Source organism: Taudactylus pleione, unplaced genomic scaffold, assembly GCF_031769625.1.
Source record: "Taudactylus pleione unplaced genomic scaffold, aTauple2 ptg000194l, whole genome shotgun sequence".
Classification (NCBI taxonomy): domain Eukaryota; kingdom Metazoa; phylum Chordata; class Amphibia; order Anura; family Myobatrachidae; genus Taudactylus; species Taudactylus pleione.
In genome coordinates, this window is record NW_028284596.1 from 1,489,432 (window position 1) to 1,510,169 (window position 20,738).

Sequence of the window (20,738 nt, forward strand, 5' to 3'; positions counted from 1 at the left end):
CCTACACTTCTCCTCAGAGCAGGTAATCATTACAGCACGGTACCTACACTTCTCCTTAGAGCAGGTAATCATTACAGCACGGTACCTACACTTCTACTCAGCAGGTAATCATTACAGCACGGTACCTATACTTCTCCTCAGAGCAGGTAATCATTATAGCACGGTACCTATACTTCTCCTCAGAGCAGGTAATCATTACAGCACGGTACCTACACTTCTCCTCAGAGCAGGTAATCATTACAGCACGGTACCTATACTTCTCCTCAGAGCAGGTAATAATTACAGCATGGTACCTATACTTCTCCTCAGAGCAGGTAATCATTACAGCACGGTACCTACACTTCTCCTCAGAGCAGGTAATCATTACTGCACGGTACCTATACTTCTCCTCAGAGCACGTAATCATTACAGCACGGTACCTATACTTCTCCTCAGAGCAGGTAATCATTACAGCACGGTACCTATAATTCTCCTCAGAACAGGTAATCATTACAACATGGTACCTACACTTCTCCTCAGAGCAGGTAATCATTACAGCACGGTACCTATACTTCTCCTCAGAGCAGGTAATCATTACAGCACGGTACCTATACTTCTCCTCAGAGCAGGTAATCGTTACAGCACGGTACCTACACTTCTCCTCAGAGCAGGTAATCGTTACAGCACGGTACCTACACTTCTCCTCAGAGCAGGTAATCATTACTGCACGGTACCTATACTTCTCCTCAGAGCACGTAATCATTACAGCACGGTACCTATACTTCTCCTCAGAGCAGGTAATCATTACAGCACGGTACCTATAATTCTCCTCAAAGCAGGTAATCATTACAGCACAGTACCTACACTTCTCCTCAGAGCAGGTAATCATTACAGCACGGTACCTATACTTCTCCTCAGAGCAGGTAATCATTACAGCATGGTACCTACACTTCTCCTCAGAGCAGGTAATCATTACAGCAATGTACCTATACTTCTCGTCAGAGCAGGTAATCATTACAGCACAGTACCTATACTTCTCCTCAGAGCAGGTAATCATTACAGCACGGTACATATAATTCTCCTCAGAGCAGGTAATCATTACAGCACGGTACCTATACTTCTCCTCAGTGCAGGTAATCATTACAGCACAGGACCTACACTTCTCCTCAGAGCAGGTAATCATTATAGCACGGTACCTATACTTCTCCTCAGAGCAGGTAATCATTACAGCACGGTACCTACACTTCTCCTCAGAGCAGGTAATCATTACAGCACAGTACATACACTTCTCCTCAGAGCAGGTAATCATTACAGCACAGTACCTATACTTCTCCTCAGAGCAGGTAATCATTACAGCACGGTACATACACTTCTCCTCAGAGCAGGTAATAATTACAGCACGGTACCTATACTTCTCCTCAGAGCAGGTAATCATTTCAGCACGGTACCTACACTTCTCCTCAGAGCAGGTAATCGTTACAGCACGGTACCTACACTTCTCCTCAGAGCAGGTAATCGTTACAGCACGGTACCTACACTTCTCCTCAGAGCAGGTAATCATTACAGCACGGTACCTACACTTCTCCTTAGAGCAGGTAATCATTACAGCACGGTACCTACACTTCTACTCAGCAGGTAATCATTACAGCACGGTACCTATACTTCTCCTCAGAGCAGGTAATCATTATAGCACGGTACCTATACTTCTCCTCAGAGCAGGTAATCATTACAGCACGGTACCTACACTTCTCCTCAGAGCAGGTAATCATTACAGCACGGTACCTATACTTCTCCTCAGAGCAGGTAATAATTACAGCATGGTACCTATACTTCTCCTCAGAGCAGGTAATCATTACAGCACGGTACCTACACTTCTCCTCAGAGCAGGTAATCATTACTGCACGGTACCTATACTTCTCCTCAGAGCACGTAATCATTACAGCACGGTACCTATACTTCTCCTCAGAGCAGGTAATCATTACAGCACGGTACCTATAATTCTCCTCAGAACAGGTAATCATTACAACATGGTACCTACACTTCTCCTCAGAGCAGGTAATCATTACAGCACGGTACCTATACTTCTCCTCAGAGCAGGTAATCATTACAGCACGGTACCTATACTTCTCCTCAGAGCAGGTAATCGTTACAGCACGGTACCTACACTTCTCCTCAGAGCAGGTAATCGTTACAGCACGGTACCTACACTTCTCCTCAGAGCAGGTAATCATTACAGCACGGTACCTACACTTCTCCTTAGAGCAGGTAATCATTACAGCACGGTACCTACACTTCTACTCAGCAGGTAATCATTACAGCACGGTACCTATACTTCTCCTCAGAGCAGGTAATCATTATAGCACGGTACCTATACTTCTCCTCAGAGCAGGTAATCATTACAGCACGGTACCTACACTTCTCCTCAGAGCAGGTAATCATTACAGCACGGTACCTATACTTCTCCTCAGAGCAGGTAATAATTACAGCATGGTACCTATACTTCTCCTCAGAGCAGGTAATCATTACAGCACGGTACCTACACTTCTCCTCAGAGCAGGTAATCATTACTGCACGGTACCTATACTTCTCCTCAGAGCACGTAATCATTACAGCACGGTACCTATACTTCTCCTCAGAGCAGGTAATCATTACAGCACGGTACCTATAATTCTCCTCAGAACAGGTAATCATTACAACATGGTACCTACACTTCTCCTCAGAGCAGGTAATCATTACAGCACGGTACCTATACTTCTCCTCAGAGCAGGTAATCATTACAGCACGGTACCTATACTTCTCCTCAGAGCAGGTAATCATTACAGCACGGTACATATAATTCTCCTCAGTGCAGGTAATCATTACAGCACGGTACCTACACTTCTCCTCAGAGCAGGTAATCATTACAGCACGGTACCTATACTTCTCCTCAGTGCAGGTAATCATTACAGCACAGGACCTACACTTCTCCTCAGAGCAGGTAATCATTACTGCACGGTACCTATACTTCTCCTCAGAGCAGGTAATCATTACATCACGGTACATATAATTCTCCTCAGTGCAGGTAATCATTACAGCACGGTACCTACACTTCTCCTCAGAGCAGGTAATCATTACAGCACGGTACCTATACTTCTCCTCAAAGCAGGTAATCATTACAGCACGGTACCTACACTTCTCCTCAGAGCAGGTAATCATTACAGCACGGTACCTACACTTCTCCTCAGAGCAGGTAATTATTACAGCATGGTACCTATACTTCTCCTCAGAGAAAGGTAATCATTACAGCACGGTACCTACACTTCTCCTCAGAGCAGGTAATCATTACAGCACGGTACCTACACTTCTCCTCAGAGCAGAGGAAATTCTGGTGCTATGTGCGTGCTTGAGCTGATTGCAGAAATGCAAAGCACCACACCACACCAATACTAACACTTAATGGTAGCTATGATGAACCAGGATCCTCCAAAACTGCCAAATGTCTACTCAAAGGGGGAGATGTAACAAAGCTTGGAGAGAGATAAAGTGGAGAGAGATGAGGTACCAAACAATCAGCTCCTAACTGTCATGTTACAGGCTGGGTTTGAAAAATGACAGGAGCTGATTGGTTGGTACCTTTTCTCTCTACACTTTATCTCTCACCACACTTTGATACATCTCCCCCATAGTGGGGCTGATTCAGAGATGGACGTAGCAGCATTGTGAAAAGACGCTGATGCGCCTGAGGAGAAAAGACGCCACAACATCGCAGATCCGAGCGCTGCGTCCGAAGATCAGCATGGGATCACTGATGCAGCATCGGCCAGCTGAGAACGCCAAAGGCTACTCAGAATGGGCGTCTTACCTGCGTAGCCGAGGCCAGGAAATCTACGGAATTCTGCGCCTTGCGCATTAGCGCGCTTTGCCCACCATCGATTGGTGATGGTTTGCGTACGTTTATGAATGAGACCCAGGGTGTGACGGATGTTAACCCTTGCATTGTGAAAATTAAGTCCTTGTGTGTTAGATTAGGATTAGGAATGTATGAACTGAACGCCATCAGGATATATTTATTATTAATGATGTAAATGTCAGCACTCCTTTCCGTTTCATTTTTTAATTTGTTATTAATTTCTTTCATTCTTAACTTCCGGCGCGTATCACTATATCCCTGGAAATGTAAATCTGTGATCCCAGTCTCCAGTCTCAATGTCAAAATTTCATAATGAGTTTACACTAAAAATAAATAGTGTTTAATGTAACTACTGTATCCTGTTTTATATAAGTTAATTTTTCACAAAGAGCTACCTTAATTTAATGTAGGGTATATAATAAATAATTATTGGTTCATAGCTTGAAAATTATTCAAATATATTCACTCTAATAAAAGGTAATTAATTAGTTATTTCATCATTTCTATATTTCACTGCAATTGCAATTTATTTTAATTTCCCAATGATATGAAATGATGTCCCTAGCGCTATTTAGTTATAATTAATCTATTGAGGATTTTGTACCGGATAAATGGTTTTAATGTGTTGGGATTTGTTGAGTTTTATTTTGATATAAATTAACCCTTGTAACACAGGTACTGTAACTTCATTGTCAATTTGCAATGGGCTGTAGTGTACCACTTATCAGTTAATAACATTGGGATATGTATTATTATCATTTATGTACACAATGCTGTACGGCATGAGCTTGGTATATACATGAAACAGAGGGCCTGATTCAGACCCGCTCGCGAGCGTGAAACCCGCATAGCGACGGCCAAGCTGTCGCTATGGGTCTCGCACCAAAGGGGGCGTGCTGTCGATGGTGAGCAACACGCCCCCTTTGGTGGGCGTGCCGGGGGCGTTGCTGCCCAGACGGAGGCGTTCCCATGGGAACGCCTACCGATGTCAGTAGGAGTGCTTTTGGCTCTGATAGAGCCAAAAGCACTTCAGGGCTTGCGGCAGATCAGGGCTTGCGGCAGATGAGACCCTACCGCAGGGTCTCGTCGCAAGCCCGATGGTCGCGATGGTCTTGACCATCGCGACCATCTTTTTGGCCGCTCGCATAAGCTGTGGGTGGTCACCCACAGCTATGCGAGCGGCTAGGAGGCCGCTCCAATTTTAGGTAGGAGGGACCTGATTCAGAGCGAGCGCTCTGGTCAGAGCGTCTGGCTCTGAATCAGACCCAGAGGGTGAATATGGCCCCAATCAAATTAGCTTACACAGGATATTCAACACGGGAGAAACATGGTCACAGTCAGTAATATAAAACATAGTTATTATTTATACTGAGGATTAAGGAGAGGACAGGTGATCAGTGCGTTCCCAAATTTCTTACAGAGGCGTCAAAACCACAAAGTAGACAACTTCTTGAAATGCATTATGCAGACTGTCCAGGTGCAGTATCGCAAAAACACTACATTTCGCCATGTGCTTTGTTAATGGGGGGCAGTATTTGTGGCTGGGGGCTTGGAATATAACCAAACACAGTATGGGGCCCATTTAGTAATGATCGAATTTGCAATATCATCTGGACGCGATATTAGCGCCCAAGATCGCATTTCAGGATGCGAATATAGCGCTGGGATGTAACAAAATGCACTCAAAGGAAGAGGGGCTCCGAAAAGAGGCCACCCCCCTGCGATGTGCTGAGAGAGGTGACTGCGACTCTTCTCTCCTGTGCCAGGACTCCTTGTCTACAGACCATACATGCACGGCGGCCATTGCCGGAGGAGGGTTCCTATGGAACGCTCTGCCGGCTAGATTTGCGATATGTAGCCCATAGACTACAGCGGCTTACACCTTCTTCAGATGGCAGTAGTTGTAGTAGTAGTAGTAGTAGAGGGCCTGATCCAGAGCCGGACGTTATTTGCGGACGGTCGTTCCAAAAAAGGGGCCGGCTATTTAAATTGAGCGCTCACTCTTTGCGGTGTGTTGACGCCTCTATGTCTGAGCGAGCGAACTAAAAATTTGCTCGCTATTTTGTAAAGACGCCCCTTTGCCGTTCGCAACACACGTCATCTCCGGTATTTATTAGATTAATCGAGTACATCGAAAGGCGTTTGAACTGCTCGCAGTGCTTGTGGTTGGATTTTCTTACTGCAATCACTGCGAGCAGTTCAGGCTAAGAGACAACCAAGTGACGTGGTCGATGACGCTCCTTTACTAATTATGCACTCTCATTAAACGCTCTTTTTGACCGTTTGGCACGCCTGCGTTCGGATCTCCACTCCCCGTTTTCAAGCACCTTCCCCTGTTACCACCCACAAATGCCTCATCCTGTCACTCAAATTATCAGGCATTCGCTGTTTTGCGATCGCACGATTTCCGACCGCAATGACTGGTTTGCGCATGCGCATTACGACCCATACACATGCGCAGATGTGCGTACATCGCTCAGAGCGAACGAGCGTCCGCTTACGAGCGGCTCTGAATCAGGCCCTAAGTTCCAGAATGCTTAAATCTGGCATCTTCGCACCCCCCATAGAAACCATTGCGGTGCGGGCGGAAATGGAAGGATCACAGCAGGTATCTGGTGCTGTCCCTCCTTCATTCATTTAGGGCACAGGTTGTCAAACTCGGTCCTCAGGATCCCAAACAGTGCATGTTTTCCAGGTCTCCTCACAGAATCACAAGTGAAATAATTAGCTCCACCTGTGGATCTATTAAAATGTGCCAGTGAGTAATGATTACACCTGTGCTCCTGCTGGGTGACCTGGGAAATGTGTCAGTGAGTAATGATTACACCTGTGCTCCTGCTGGTTGACCTGGGAAATGTGTCAGTGAGTAATGACTACACCTGTGCAGCTGCTGGTTGACCTGGGAAATGTGTCAGTGAGTAATGACTACACCTGTGCTCCTGCTGGGTGACCTGGGAAATGAGTCAGCGAGTAATGATTACACCTGTGCTCCTGCTGGGTGACCTGGGAAATGAGTCAGTGAGTAATGATTACACCTGTGCACCTGCTGGTTGACCAGGGAAATGAGTCAGTGAGTAATGACTACACCTGTGCACCTGCTGGGTGACCTGAGAAATGTGTCAGTGAGTAATGACTACACCTGTGCAGCTGCTGGTTGACCTGGGAAATGTGTCAGTGAGTAATGAGTACACCTGTGCACCTGTTGGGTGACCTGGGAAATGAGTCAGCGAGTAATGATTACACCTGTGCTCCTGCTGGGTGACCTGGGAAATGTGTCAGTGAGTAATGATTACACCTGTGCACCTGCTGGGTGACCTGGGAAATGTGTCAGTGAGTAATGATTACACCTGTGCACCTGCTGGGTGACCTGGGAAATGTGTCAGTGAGTAATGCTTACGCTTGTGCACCTGCTGGGTGACCTGGTAACTGTGTCAGTGAGTAATGAATACACTTGTGCTCCTGCTAGGAGACCTGCAAAACATGACCTGTGTGGGGTCCTGAGGACCGAGTTTGAGCACCACTGATTTAGGGGATACTAAATATAAATTAAATAAATTAAAAACAGGTGTTTTCGAGGGATAACCCGCAAATATTTAATGTTAAATGGGCCCCTGGGGTGGATGCTGGGAACACTGGTTTTATTTTGGTGGAGGGATTCAGGGAATGGATTAGACCATACTGTAGCTACATCTGTATGTGTGGATGTGTGAGGCGGAGGGTGCAGGGCGGGATTAGCTGACTCTTTTGGGATGACTTTCTGGAGATGGAAACAAAGAGCAAAAATACAGCGAGCATGTGACTGATTGTTCCAAGGCCTGTCCTGAGAGTGTGGCCGGGGATCCGCTTTTAGTTGTCAGTACAAAGCTTCCCACACCCTGCAGCCAGCCTCTGAAATGCCAGCCGGAGAGATACAGGCCTATTATAGCCCACTAATCTCCCCAGCCGGGGCTGCTTTATCACTAGGCGATAGCTACAGTCTACTGTTTGTGTGGTAGTAGGACCCCGCTGCACGGAGCTGGGCTGGATCTCCACGCGTTCAGATCAGACCTTGCAGATAGTTCTGGAGAAGGACAAACCTGTTTACTGTCAAATTTCCATTTGTTTAAAGGACCTCTGAGACCTCCTCGGTTTCCATGAGCACATTACAATCTGTTACACAACTGTTGTAGTTTAAAAGTGCATTAGCCTTATTTGTATTTGGTTCAGTTTTATTATACCTAGCTGTATTTATTTTTTTATATGGTGGTTTAAAGTCGCAAATTAACTGCATTAAAAAAAAAACCTGCTTGCATATCAGAAGACCCTCTGCAAACATGACATGCTGATAACAGAGGACAGTAGCTTGCAGTATGGTTGTCATGGAGTAGAAATGTACATACTGGACCTCATTCAGATGGAGCTCGCATCTATTTTGTGACCCGGCCTCCTGGCCACTCGCTAGGCTATGGGTGACCACCCACAGCTTTAGCGAGGAGCTAGGTTGATGGTCGCGATGGTCAAGACCATCGTGACCATCGGGGCTTGCGACGAGACCCTTGTGGTAGGGTCTCGTCTGCCGCAAGCCCCAGTGAGCTTTTGGCTCTATTAGAGCCGGAAGCTCACCATTGACATCACTCGTGATGTCAGTGGGGCCGCCCCCAATGGAACGCGTCCGTTTGTCTAGCCACCGCCCCGCCTACAAAACGGTGCGAGCTGTCGATCACCGCCCCTTTTGTAGTGAGCCCCGGAGCGAGAGAATTTCTCTCTCGCTCCGGGGCTTGCGCACGCGCAGTGCGGCCGCTGCGGGTGCGCAGAGCCCAACATCGACCCGCTTGCGAGCGCTCAAGCGCTTGCGAGCGGGTCTGAATGAGACCCACTGTGTAGACCTGAGATCATTTTTCATATTGGACTAAGGGCCTGATTCAGAGCCGGACGCTCTGAACGAGCGCCCGCTCTGAATCAGGGCGTTTTTTTTTGGTGCGTCCTCCTGGATGCTTGCATAGCTGTGGGTTACCACCCACAGCTAATGCGAGCGTCCACGATGATGGTCGCGATGGTAAAGACCATCGCGACCATCGGGCTTGCGGCGAGACCCTGCGGTAGGGTCTCGCAGCCGCAAGCCCTGGAGTGATTTTGGCTCTATTAGAGCCAAAATCACTCCCACTGACATCACTAGTGATGTCAGTGGGGCCGGACCCAGACGGTAGGCGTTCCCATGGGAACGCCTCCGTTTGGGCTTCCACACCCCGGCACGCCCACCAAAGGGGGCGTGCTGTCACTCACCATCGACAGCATGCCCTCTTTGGTGCCGGGTCTCGCGCATGCGCACGACGGAGCAGCCTCCGTCGTGCACATGCGCATTTGGGTACCATCGACCCGCTTGCGAGCGTCCTGCGCTCGCGAGCGGGTCTGAATGAGACCCTAATTTCTATATTACTTGTTTTGCTCTCTTTAAACTGTCAATTACCTGAGAACGTTCTGTACGCACACTTTGTTTTTTATATGGAATTGGTATGATATCCCCAGTTGTAAATGCAGGATTTTGAAAGGGGGGTTTCCAAATAATTCTTTACAGAACCAATGACAAAAAAGTCTAACCAGAATAAGCCTGCAACATACACTTTATTGTGTACTTCAAGTGTTTTAATATAAATAACAATACATAATTTATATAACAAGGCATAATATAAATAACAATACATAATATAAATAACAATACATAATATAAATAACAAGGCATAATATAAATAACAATACATAATTTATATAACAAGGCATAATATAAATAACAATACATAATATAAATAACAATACATAATATAAATAACAAGGCATAATATAAATAACAATACATAATTTATATAACAATACATAATATAAATAACAAGGCATAATATAAATAACAATACATAATATAAATAACAAGGCATAATATAAATAACAATACATAATTTATATAACAATACATAATATAAATAACAATACATAATATAAATAACAAGGCATAATATAAATAACAATACATAATATAAATAACAATACATAATATAAATAACAAGGCATAATATAAATAACAATACATAATTTATATAGCAAGGCATAATATAAATAACAATACATAATATAAATAACAATACATAATATAAATAACAAGGCATTATATAAATAACAATACATAATATAAATAACAATACATAATATAAATAACAAGGCATCTGGGCATAAAACTTGCTTATGCACAATATGTAACTGTATGTACAAACAAAATTTAAACTACCAGTGCAATTTACACCACACAGTAGTCCCTTATTCATGTTATGACACACAGCAGTGCCCCTTTTACACAATGGCCACATTAGTGCCCCTTATACACAATGCCCACAGCAGTGGTGCCCATTGTACAATGCCCACAGCAGTGGTGACCCATATACAATGCCCACAGCAGTGGTGCCCCATATACAATGCCCACAGCAGTAGTGCCCCATATACAATGCCCACAGCAGTGGAGCCCCCTATGCATTGCCCCCAGTAGTGGTGCTCCTTATGCAGTGCCCACATTAGCAGTGCCTCTTCAATGCCCTCAGTAGTACCCCAGTAGTAATGCACTCATTAGTAGTGCCCCCATTAGTAATGCCCCCTGTAGTAGTGCCCCCAATAGTAATGTCACCATTAGTAGTGCCCCGCAGTAGTAATGCACCCATTAGTAGTGCCCCCTTTAGTAACGGCACCTGTAGTAGTGCCCCCAATAGTAATGCTCCCTTGGTAATGCCCCTATTAGTAGTGCCCCCAGCGGTAATTCTCCCAGTAGTAATGACCCCATTAGTAGTGCCCCAGTAGTAATTCCCCCTATAGTAGTGCCCCCAGTGGTAATATCCCCTATAGTAGTGCCCCCAGTAGTAATGCCCCCTGTAGTAGTGCCTCCAATAGTGATGTCACAATTAGTAGTGCCGCGCAGTAGTAATGCACCCATTAGTAGTGCCCCCTTTAGTAATGGCACCTGTAGTAGTGCCCCCAATAGTAATGCTCCCTTGGTAATGCCCCCATTAGTAGTGCCCCCAGCGGTAATTCTCCCAGTAGTAATGCCCCCATTAGTAGTGCCCCCAATAGTAATTCCCCCTATAGTAGTGCCCCCAGTGGTAATATCCCCTATAGTAGTGCCCCCAGTAGTAATTCCCCCTATAGTAGTGCCCCCAGTGGTAATATCCCCTTTAGTAGTGCCCCCAGTGGTAATATCCCCTATAGCAGGGCCCCCAGTGGTAGTGCCTCTAAAAAAACAACAATACTTACCTTAAGCCCACTCCTGTATCCGCTGCCTCCTCTGAACTATGGGAGAGACGCCATAGTGCACACTGCAGGAGCCGGAGCTCATAAGTGAGCCTCCGGCTGCCGCTACCACTGTGGGGAAGGAACCGGGCGCCCAGCAAATGGTGCCTCCCTGCGGTGGCTGGAGGTGGGGTGCGGGCAGTAATGTGGCAGCGGGAGGGTGCGGGCAGATGGAACAACAGGCCGCAGGGGGAGTTTCAAGTTACTCGGAAACCCCCCCTGAGTGTGCATATAAATAGCCGCTGGTTCAAATACCCACGCCGGAAGCCCGATCGTCCATGATCTCGACAGGGGTGGTAAGTACCCTAACCCTCTCCCTGTAACCCTAACTCTCCATTGGTTGTGCCTAACCCTAACCTTCCCCCAGTGCCTAACCCTAACCCACCATTCTCGCACCCTAAACCTAACCGTCCCCAGGGGGTGCCTAACCCTGACTTCCCAACAACGGTGCCTAACCCTCCCCGGGGGGGGGCTAACTTTAATCTCCCCCCAAGGGGTGCCCCAGGCTAAGAACCATACCCAACTTCTTGCCTTCGGGATGGTGGGGGTCGGGATGCCGATGTCGGTATCCCGATCCTCTTCTGGATATCGTCTGCATTATGCTGGGCGTCGGCATTCCAGTGTCTGTATATCGACGCCCGGGATCCCTTCCGCCAGCATATTATACGTACACCTTTTACATAATAAGATCATTGAGAATAAAATGCTTTGGAAACGTTTAATATTTTGGTGGGAGCAGGAAGAATTCCCACTTAGGGGCAGATTCTATTAGAGGTGAGAAGTCGTGGCCAGCGAAATGTATTTTCCACTGCAATCTTTTCGCCTCATTCGCCTGTGTGGACGCAAAGTTTTTGCGGACTTTCACAATGTGCGTACCCGCTTTTCGCTCTATTTGATTTCAAAACAGGCGAAACGCAGATGTGCGACTGCAGCGAAACTAGCGAAAAGGACAGTTTATTTTGGGGAAATCAGTCTGTAACCCATGAAAAGCCTCACTGACCCTGGAAATCAATATAGAAGTGTAATAATAGCCCTAATAAAAGTATTTAGGGTTCTCAAATTGAGTCAGAGGGCTGTTATATGTATATTTGTATAAGTGTTGACAAATTTTCTAAAGCAATTTATTTTGTGTAAAATAATTGCTGTAGTTATATTGGGGGTACATTTATATGGGTATTAGTATAATTTTGGGTTTCTAAAGTGCCTTTTAAAAAAACATCTGCTGCAGCCTCCTGCAATCCTAAAAACACCTGTCCCATCCATACAGCCCCCCAAATACCAGACCCTGTACTTTATACCCATTTTCAAACACTTTTTAAATTTTCACCCCAAAAATGACATGACTTTTTTTTAGGGGAAATTAAGATATTTTTGTAATTTTTGTTTGCCTAATTAGTCATTAGAGGGGGTGTCCAAAGGGTCCTGAACAGTGGCGTAACTAGGGCAGGGCGAGCGGGGTTCGTGCCCTGGGCGCCGTTGGACCGGCGGCGCGGGGGGGCGCCGCCGGCCACGGTACCGGCCCGCCCGCCCTAGATAGCCAGTGTAGCGCCGACCGCAATGAGTGCGGTCAGCGCTACACATTTGCACAGGACCGGCGCTAGGCTTCCAGCGCCGGTCCTGTGCTGCTCGCCTGAGCCCGTTCCCTCCCCCTGAGCGCTTGCCCAATAGCGCCAGGAGGCGGGCTCAGGCTGTGCATAACACACGCATCGCCGCCAGCGCTGGCGGCGATGCGTGTGTTAAACAGCAGCCAATGAGAGTCAGATAGACTCTCATTGACTGCTGCAGCACCCACTGCAAGAGCCGGACTTCCGTCTGGCTCCTGCAGTGGGTAATGGGACTGACGTCATGACGTCAGTCCCATAATGCTGAGCGCGCCAGCCCGGGCGGACTGGAGGGCGGGAGCGGCATCGGCATCGCGGACAGGAGCAGTGTGGAATCAGGTAAGTATATTTTTATATATATTTATTTATTTTTAAACCTTACCTATCTGCACAACGGGGGAGGTGTTGGCTACCACTGGTGGGGACATCTACTGGGGGGGACATCTACTGGGGGTGCCATTGGGAGGACCTCTACTGGGGGGGGCTACTCTACTGGGGACTACAACTTGGGGGGGGGACTACCACTGGGGGCATTCTAAAAGGGGCCTAGTATTACTAGAGGCACTGCACTCGGGGGACCACTAATGGGGGCAATAATAGGAAGGGCCACTACAGGGACCACTGGATAGGGGGGGGGGTCACTACTGGGAGCCTGCATCAGGGGGACCACTACTGGGGGCACTGCATGGGAGGGGGGGACACTACTGCTGGGGGCACTATATAAGGGGCTTACTGCTAGGGGCACTGCGGGGACCACTACAGGGGGCAATAGATAGGGGGGATCACTACAGGGTGCCTGCATAAGGGGACCACTACTGGGAAAACTGCATTGGGGGGACTACAGTTGGGGGCACTATATAAAAGGGCACTGCATAAGGGGATACCGCTACTGGGCGCACTGCATTGTGGGGACTGCTACTGGGGGCACTGCATAAGGGGGAACACTACGTGGGGCACTGCATTTGGGGGGCCACTACTGGGGGTACTGAGTAAGGGGAACTAATTGGGGGCTGTATAAGAGGGACCACTACTGGGGATACTGTATAAGGGGCACTACTATGGGCCTGCATGAGAGGGACCACAACTGCATACTGGGGGTACTACTGGGGTTAAGGTGCATATGGATAGGCATGTTCAGTTTGAAAATAAAGGGGTGTGTCATGTTGACACGCCCCATTTTTAAGTGACCACGCCCATTCTTTTTTGCCGCGCGCGCCTTCGGCATGGGGGAGAGGGGGGGGGGCTCCCTTTTCAAATTTGCCCTGGGCTCCAAATACCCTAGTTACGCCACTGGTCCTGAACCAAGGGCCTGATTCAGAGCCACTCGTAAGCGGCAGCTCGTTCGCTCCGACCGATGTTTGCCCAACTGCGCATGCGTACAGATCGTTATACGCATGCGCGAACCAGTCAGTGCGGCCGAAATTCATGTGCTCGCAAAATAGCGAATGCCTGCTAATTTGAGTGACAGAACGAGGCGTATGTGGGTGGTAACAGGGGAAGGTGCTTGAAAACTGGGAGTGGAGATCCGATCGCAGGCGTGCTTAAAGGTCAAAACGGGCGTTTTAAGGGAGTGCATAATTAATACAGCAGCGTCATTGACCACGTCACTGGGTTATTTTAACTCAGAACTGCTCGCAAAATAGTGGTTGAAAAAACCAACCACAAGAATAGCGAGCAGTTCATACGCTGGTGGATGTACTCGATTAATCTAATAAATAGCGAACATGACGTATGGTGCGAGCGGCCAGGGGGCGTATTTTTCAAATTTACGTTCGCATGTTTTGCTCGCTCGTTCAGACTTAGAGGCATGAACAGACCGCAAAGTGCGAACGGTTCATTTGAATAGCCACCCCTTTTTAGAAAATGAACGACCGCAAATAGCGAGTGGCTCTGAATGAGGGCCCAAATCCCCACATTTTTAGTCAAAAATAGGGATTTTGCACATTTTTTCTCCTGCCTTCGGGTGGTGAAACTCTTTTTGCCTATTCTTGCCTATGGAGTTTTCGTACATGTGAAAACGTCCCGGAATTGAATATGGCAATCCGCGGAAATGTGGCAAAAACCTCGCATCGGGGAACACTTTTTTTGACGATCAAGGTATTTCGCCTCTAATTGAATCCGTCCCTAAATTTGCATGTCTGCCGCTGGAAATTCCAGGAGAGTTGGCATGTATGTTCCAAAGAGATGGAAATCATTCTGTGCCAGGTCAGGGCTGTAGGGAGTATGGGCCAGTACCTCCCAATGGTAGCACCGTAACAACTCACGCGTGAGGTTGGCTGAGTGCGGCCTGGCGTTATTGTGCAGCAATACGACCCTGTTTGCAGCAACCCAGGTCGTTTTTGACGACTAGCCCTCTGCAATTGTCTCAATGTGTCACAATAGCAGGCAGCGGCCCAGTATCTCCCCTGACGAGGAAATCAACAAGTAGCACGCCCTTGTGGTCCCAAAACACGGTCGCCATGACCTTCTTTGCTGATAAAGTTGTTTTGAATTTCTTTGGAGGTGGGGCCGATGAGCGCTTTCATGTCATGGATGCTTGCTTAGTCTCCCGTGTCACATGATGCACCCACGTTTCATCGCCTGTAACAATACTTATTGAACCACCTTCGTATTTTCCATGGATGAAGAGAACGCTACAAACACACGTTTATATAATACCCCTTAAGGGGCTGATTCTGAGTCGGGGGCATTTGCCGATATTCATGCAAATGGTCAATGTTTTTCATTGGCACATGCGTCTAAGTAGTCACACAGCGCTTGCGTCCCATGGTGGTTGCGAACTCAGGGCCTGATTCAGACCCGCTCACGAGCGCTGAGCGCTCGCAAGTGGGTCGATGGTGCCCTAGTGCGCATGCGCACAATGGAGGGAGCTCCGTCGTGCGCATGCGTGAGACCCGCATAGCGACGGCCAAGCCGTCATTATGGGTCTCGCACCAAAGGGGGCGTGCTGTCTATGGTGAGTGACAGCACGCCCCCTTTGGTGGGCATGCCGGGGGCGTTGCTGCCCAGACGGAGACGTTCCCATGGGAACGCCTACCGCCTGGGTCCGGCCCCACTGACATCACCCTTACCACAGGGTCTCGTCGCAAGCCCGATGGTCGAGATGGTCTTGACCATCGCGACCATCTTTTTGGCCGCTCGCATAAGCTGTGGGTGGTCACCCACAGCTTTGCGAGTGGCCAGGAGGCCGCTCCAATTTTAGGTAGGAGGGCCCTGATTCAGAGCGAGCACAAAGATCCACATCCGGATGTTCCGTGCAAATGTCATAGAGCCACTCATAGCTGGTCATCACTGGTAGTGTTTTTAAGGTGCTTCTTTGCAGCCCACAGGGCCTTGCCATCTAGGTATACAAGACCTGTTAGGAGGGACTAGGGACCTCGTTCAGACCCGCTCGCAAGCGGGTCGATAGTGGGCCACTGCGCACGGGGGCGCGCGTGCGCAAGCCCCGTAGCGAGTGAGAAATTCACTCACTCCAGGGCTTGCTACAAACGGGGCGGCTGTCGATGTTGATCGACAGCTCGCCCCGTTTTGTAGGCGTGCAGGGGGTTGGCTGGACAAACGAAGGCGTTCCTGACGGAACGCCTGCCGTTTGTGGGCGGCCCTACTGACATCACTCGAGATGTCAGTAGTGAGCTTCCTGTTCTATTTGAGCAGGAAACTCACTGGGGCTTGCGGCAGATGAGACCCTACCACAAGGGTCTTGTCACAAGCCCGATGGTTGCGATAATCGCGACCATCACCTGGCCGCTCGCAAAAGCTGTGGGTGGTCACCCACAGCTTAGCGAGCGGCTAGGAGGCCGTTTTTAAAAAACAAAACGGCCGCCCTGATTCAGAGCGAGCTCTTACTTTTGGCGAACGCCTCTGAATGAGGGCCTATGAGTGCAGATATGACAGCTCCATATGGCATGTGGCAAACATGGCCACCATAACATATTACAGGACAGTTGTACGTATTCTTTGCTGCGTTTGAAACACTTTCACCGCTGAACAGTTGGTGAAACTAATAGCGCCAGTTATTGTGGCTAAACCAGGGTGAGGGAAGGGTGAGGCCTTTAGGCCGCAATTAGACCCCTAAAACATTGGGTTAGGTTATAAGTTCAAACTCGTATTGGCTGATGGACTTTGGGCCTGATTCAGAGCCGGACGCTATTAGCGCTCGCTCGTTCAGAAAATAGGGGCTGGCTATTCAAATGAACCGCTCGCTCTTTGCGGTCTGTTCACGCCTCTAGGTCTGAACAAGCGAACAAAACTTGCGGTCGTTTTTTGGAAAACTACGCCCCCTGGCCGCTCGCATCCTACGTCATGTCCGCTATTTATTAGATTAATCGAGTACATCGGACGGCGTATGAACTGCTCGCTATTCTTGTGGTTGGTTTTTCCTACCACAATTTTGCGAGCAGTTCTGGCTATAAAATAACCCAGTGACGTGGTCAATGACGCTGCTTTGTTAATTATGTTCACCCATAAAACGCCCGTTTTGACCTTTAAGCACGCCTGCGTTCTGATGTCCACTCCCCGTTTTCAAGCACCTTCCCCTGTTACCACCCACATACGCCTCCTCCTGTCACTCAAAATAGCAGGCATTCGCTATTTAGCGAACAAACGATTTTCGGCCACACTGACTGGTTCGCGCATGCATATTACGATCCGTACGCATGCGCAGTTGTGCAAACATCGCTCGGAACGAACGAGCGGCCGCTTACGAGCAGCTCTGAATCAGGCCCTTTATTTTTTACGGTTATGGGCCGTATTCAATTAGAATTGGAAAGTCCGTCGCCGAACTTTCCGCTGTCATCGCTGGTTTTGGGTGCAAAAAAGTATCTCGCTCGTCCCCGCTTATGCCCGTAATCAATTCCAGAACAGCGAAAACAGGACCCGGCGAAACTTAAATGGGTGAAAAGTGCTGTCAGTTTTGGGGAAATCAGCCTGACACCCCCCTAAAGATGCTCTGCCATGGGGGATCACTATGGGTACCCCGAATAGCCCTGCTAAAGGTTTTTGGGGTTTTTAAATGGTCTCAATAGGTGCTATTTAGCGTCTTCCAGCAAGTGGTGAATAGCATTTTGCAACTTTTGGGGGGGAAAATAAATATTCCCATCAAATTTGTGGTACATGAAAATGGGTGCAAGCATATTATAAAATGTCTAAAGTCAAGCATTAAAAAGCACCAAAAATGCACCTGCAATCCAAAATACACCTCCCCCGTACTTGCAGACTTCCCCCAAAGGCTATTTCGCTAGTTTTTGAGTATGTACCCCCACTTTGATTTTTTCGCCCATTTTTTCAACGTGCTTTTTTGGGGTGTCCTTTGTGGGGTTTTTTTTGCGTTTTTTGATGCAGTTAGCGTCAGCGGGGGCGTCCAAAGGGTGCAGGGTGGTACCCGCAACATTGCACCCCAAAACCCCAAGTCTGCACTTTCTTCCGACGGGTATTCATAGGCGGAAAGCGTTATTGCGCTGGCAAAAAGAAGCTACAATTGAACACGGGGATAAGTTGAAACCGGCGAAAATGATGTCATCTGCAAAAAAGTATCGCCAAAACTGACTTTTTGCTTCTAATTGAATACGGCCCTATGAGTTATTTAATGCATAAGTGAGCGTCACATTTGCAGACAAACTTCAGAAAAGAAATGGTGACATTGGGCCTGATTCAGTACAGATCGCAACTGCGATGGCGGCAGCGATTACACACGCAGCCTCACTGCGAAGATATGCCATCGCAGCACAGCATAAGGACGCCCACTTTACCTTGCGCACATCCGTAATACTTAGAAACACTGCAAAACCATCGGTAACATCGAGTACAACCGCAGCCTCATGCTCACTTGCACAAACTCTGACCTTACTCAGGAATTACTAACCTCAAGCTGGGTATGGCCCCGCAGTGGCTAATTTATGCACGCCCCTGTAACGGCATTCAATCGCACTGGCACGCCCAGGGCCGTAGCTAGGGTAGTGCGGCCGGTGCCATCGCACAGGGCACCACAGGTCAGGGGGCACTGATTGGGCCTGTCATATTTCTGCTTATTATCATTCTTGCTTATAGCTTCCTCTTATTCCATCCCCAGCATCTCCTGGCCTCCCCTATCTCTTCCCTGGCCCTTCCCCATGAGGCCATGGCCCTCTCTCAGGTGCACTATATTATCTCCCTATTTATCCCCAGCATCTCCTGGCCTCCCCCGCGACCATCGGGCTTGCGACGAGACCCTGCGGTAGGGTCTCGCTGCCGCAAGCCCTGGAATGCTTTTGGCTCTATCAGAGCCAAAAGCATTCCCACTGACATCACTACTGATGTCAGTAGGGCCGGCCCCAGACAGTAGGCGTTCCCATGGGAACGCCTCCGTCTGGGCAGGCACGCCCACCAAAGGGGGCGTGCTGTCACTCACCATCGACAGCACGCCCCCTTTGGTGCGAGACCCATAACGACGGCTTGGCCGTCGTTATTCGGGTCTCGCGCATGCGCACCACTTGGGCACCATCGACCCTCTTGCGAGCGCTCAGCGCTCGCTAGCGGATCTGAATCAGGCCCTCTGTTCCTCTGTAATGGGCAATGAATGGAAGATAAAGACATCAACTAATGGTCACGTTCCATTTCCCTGTAGATCCTCATCCATTAACCAGCCCAAGTTCAAATGTCAACAACTGACCGCAGGCACATAATTAGTGTGGTATAGGCCCAGATGTTTGCTAGTGTGCGTGGTGGAACTATCAGGTTTTGGAACGTGAAAGGTCAGGTTGTTTGGGAATCCGTGGTGCTGAATAATAGGTTGTCCCACCCAAAGTCTGCAGTCTTGGAGCAGCAAAGCCAGTCACTGCTTCCCTTCCCAGGGGATCTACTGCAACAGCTACCTGACAAGGCTCCAGGGGAACACATCAAACCAGGTACTGATCAAGGACCAGCACAGAAAAGTATTGTGTTCATTTACTGACATTGTAACTTTCTTTTATACTCCTTACCAATCGCTCTCTGTAAATATTGAGGACAGTGGATTGGACAAAGGCATGTGTAGGACGCACAATTATGTACTATCTAATGATATATACACACACAGGGCCTGATTCAGAGCTGGACGCTATTTGCGGACGGTCGTTCCAAAAAAGGGGCCGGCTATTTAAATTGAGCGCTCGCTCTTTGCGGTTTGTTGACGCCTCTATGTCTGAGCGAGCGAACGAAAAATGCGCTCGCTATTTTGTAAAGACGCCCCTTTGCCGTTCGCAACACACGTCATCTCCGCTATTTATTAGATTAATCGGGAACATCGAAAGGCATCAGAACTGCTCGCATTGCTTGTGGTAGCTTTTTCTTACCGCTATCACTGCGAGCAGTTCAGGCTAAACGACAACCAAGTGACGCGGTCGATGACGCTGCTTTGTTAATTATGCACTCCCATTAAACGCCGTTTTGACCGTTAGTCACGCCTGCGTTCGGATCTCCACTCCCCCGTTTTCAAGCACCTTCCCCTGTTACCACCCACAAACGGTACATTCTGTCAATCACATTAGCAGCCCCTCGCTGTTATGCGAGCGCTCGATTTCCGACCACAATGACTGGTTTGCGCATGCGCATTACGACCCATACGCATGCGCAGTTGTGCGAACATCGGTCAGAACGAACGAGCGGCCGCTTACGAGCGGCTCTGAATCAGGCCCCACAATTCCTAGGGCAGAATCCAGACTTATCTGGATGTAGCCCATATTGTTATACAGTATAATCTCTACATCACTGGTGTCTGGTGCAATTCGCAGGTGTTTCTTTCATGCATGTCCAGGCCACGGATGCTGATGATCCTGCGACAGACAATGCAGATTTACGTTATAAACTGGAGGGGTCAGAGAGTCATCTATTCCAGATAGAGCCGAGGACAGGAGCCGTCTCTCTAACAGAACAAGGTAAAGGGACGACTCACGTTATGTTCACCGATACCGTGATTTTATTACATTGTGGAATGGCCGAGCCTTTACTCAGGA

The 20,738-nt window shown here is 48.3% G+C and overlaps 1 protein-coding gene across 1 annotated transcript in view; it reads left to right on the forward strand.

The window, feature by feature from the left end:
• CDH16 (cadherin 16) overlaps positions 1 to 20,738 on the forward strand; it is a 186,778-nt gene that overhangs the window by 29,426 nt on the left and 136,614 nt on the right. The window contains exon 5 of the mRNA XM_088476787.1: positions 20,517 to 20,660. Within this exon, the coding sequence (XP_088332913.1) occupies positions 20,517 to 20,660 (144 nt within the window). The remainder of the gene's footprint in view (positions 1 to 20,516; positions 20,661 to 20,738) is intronic.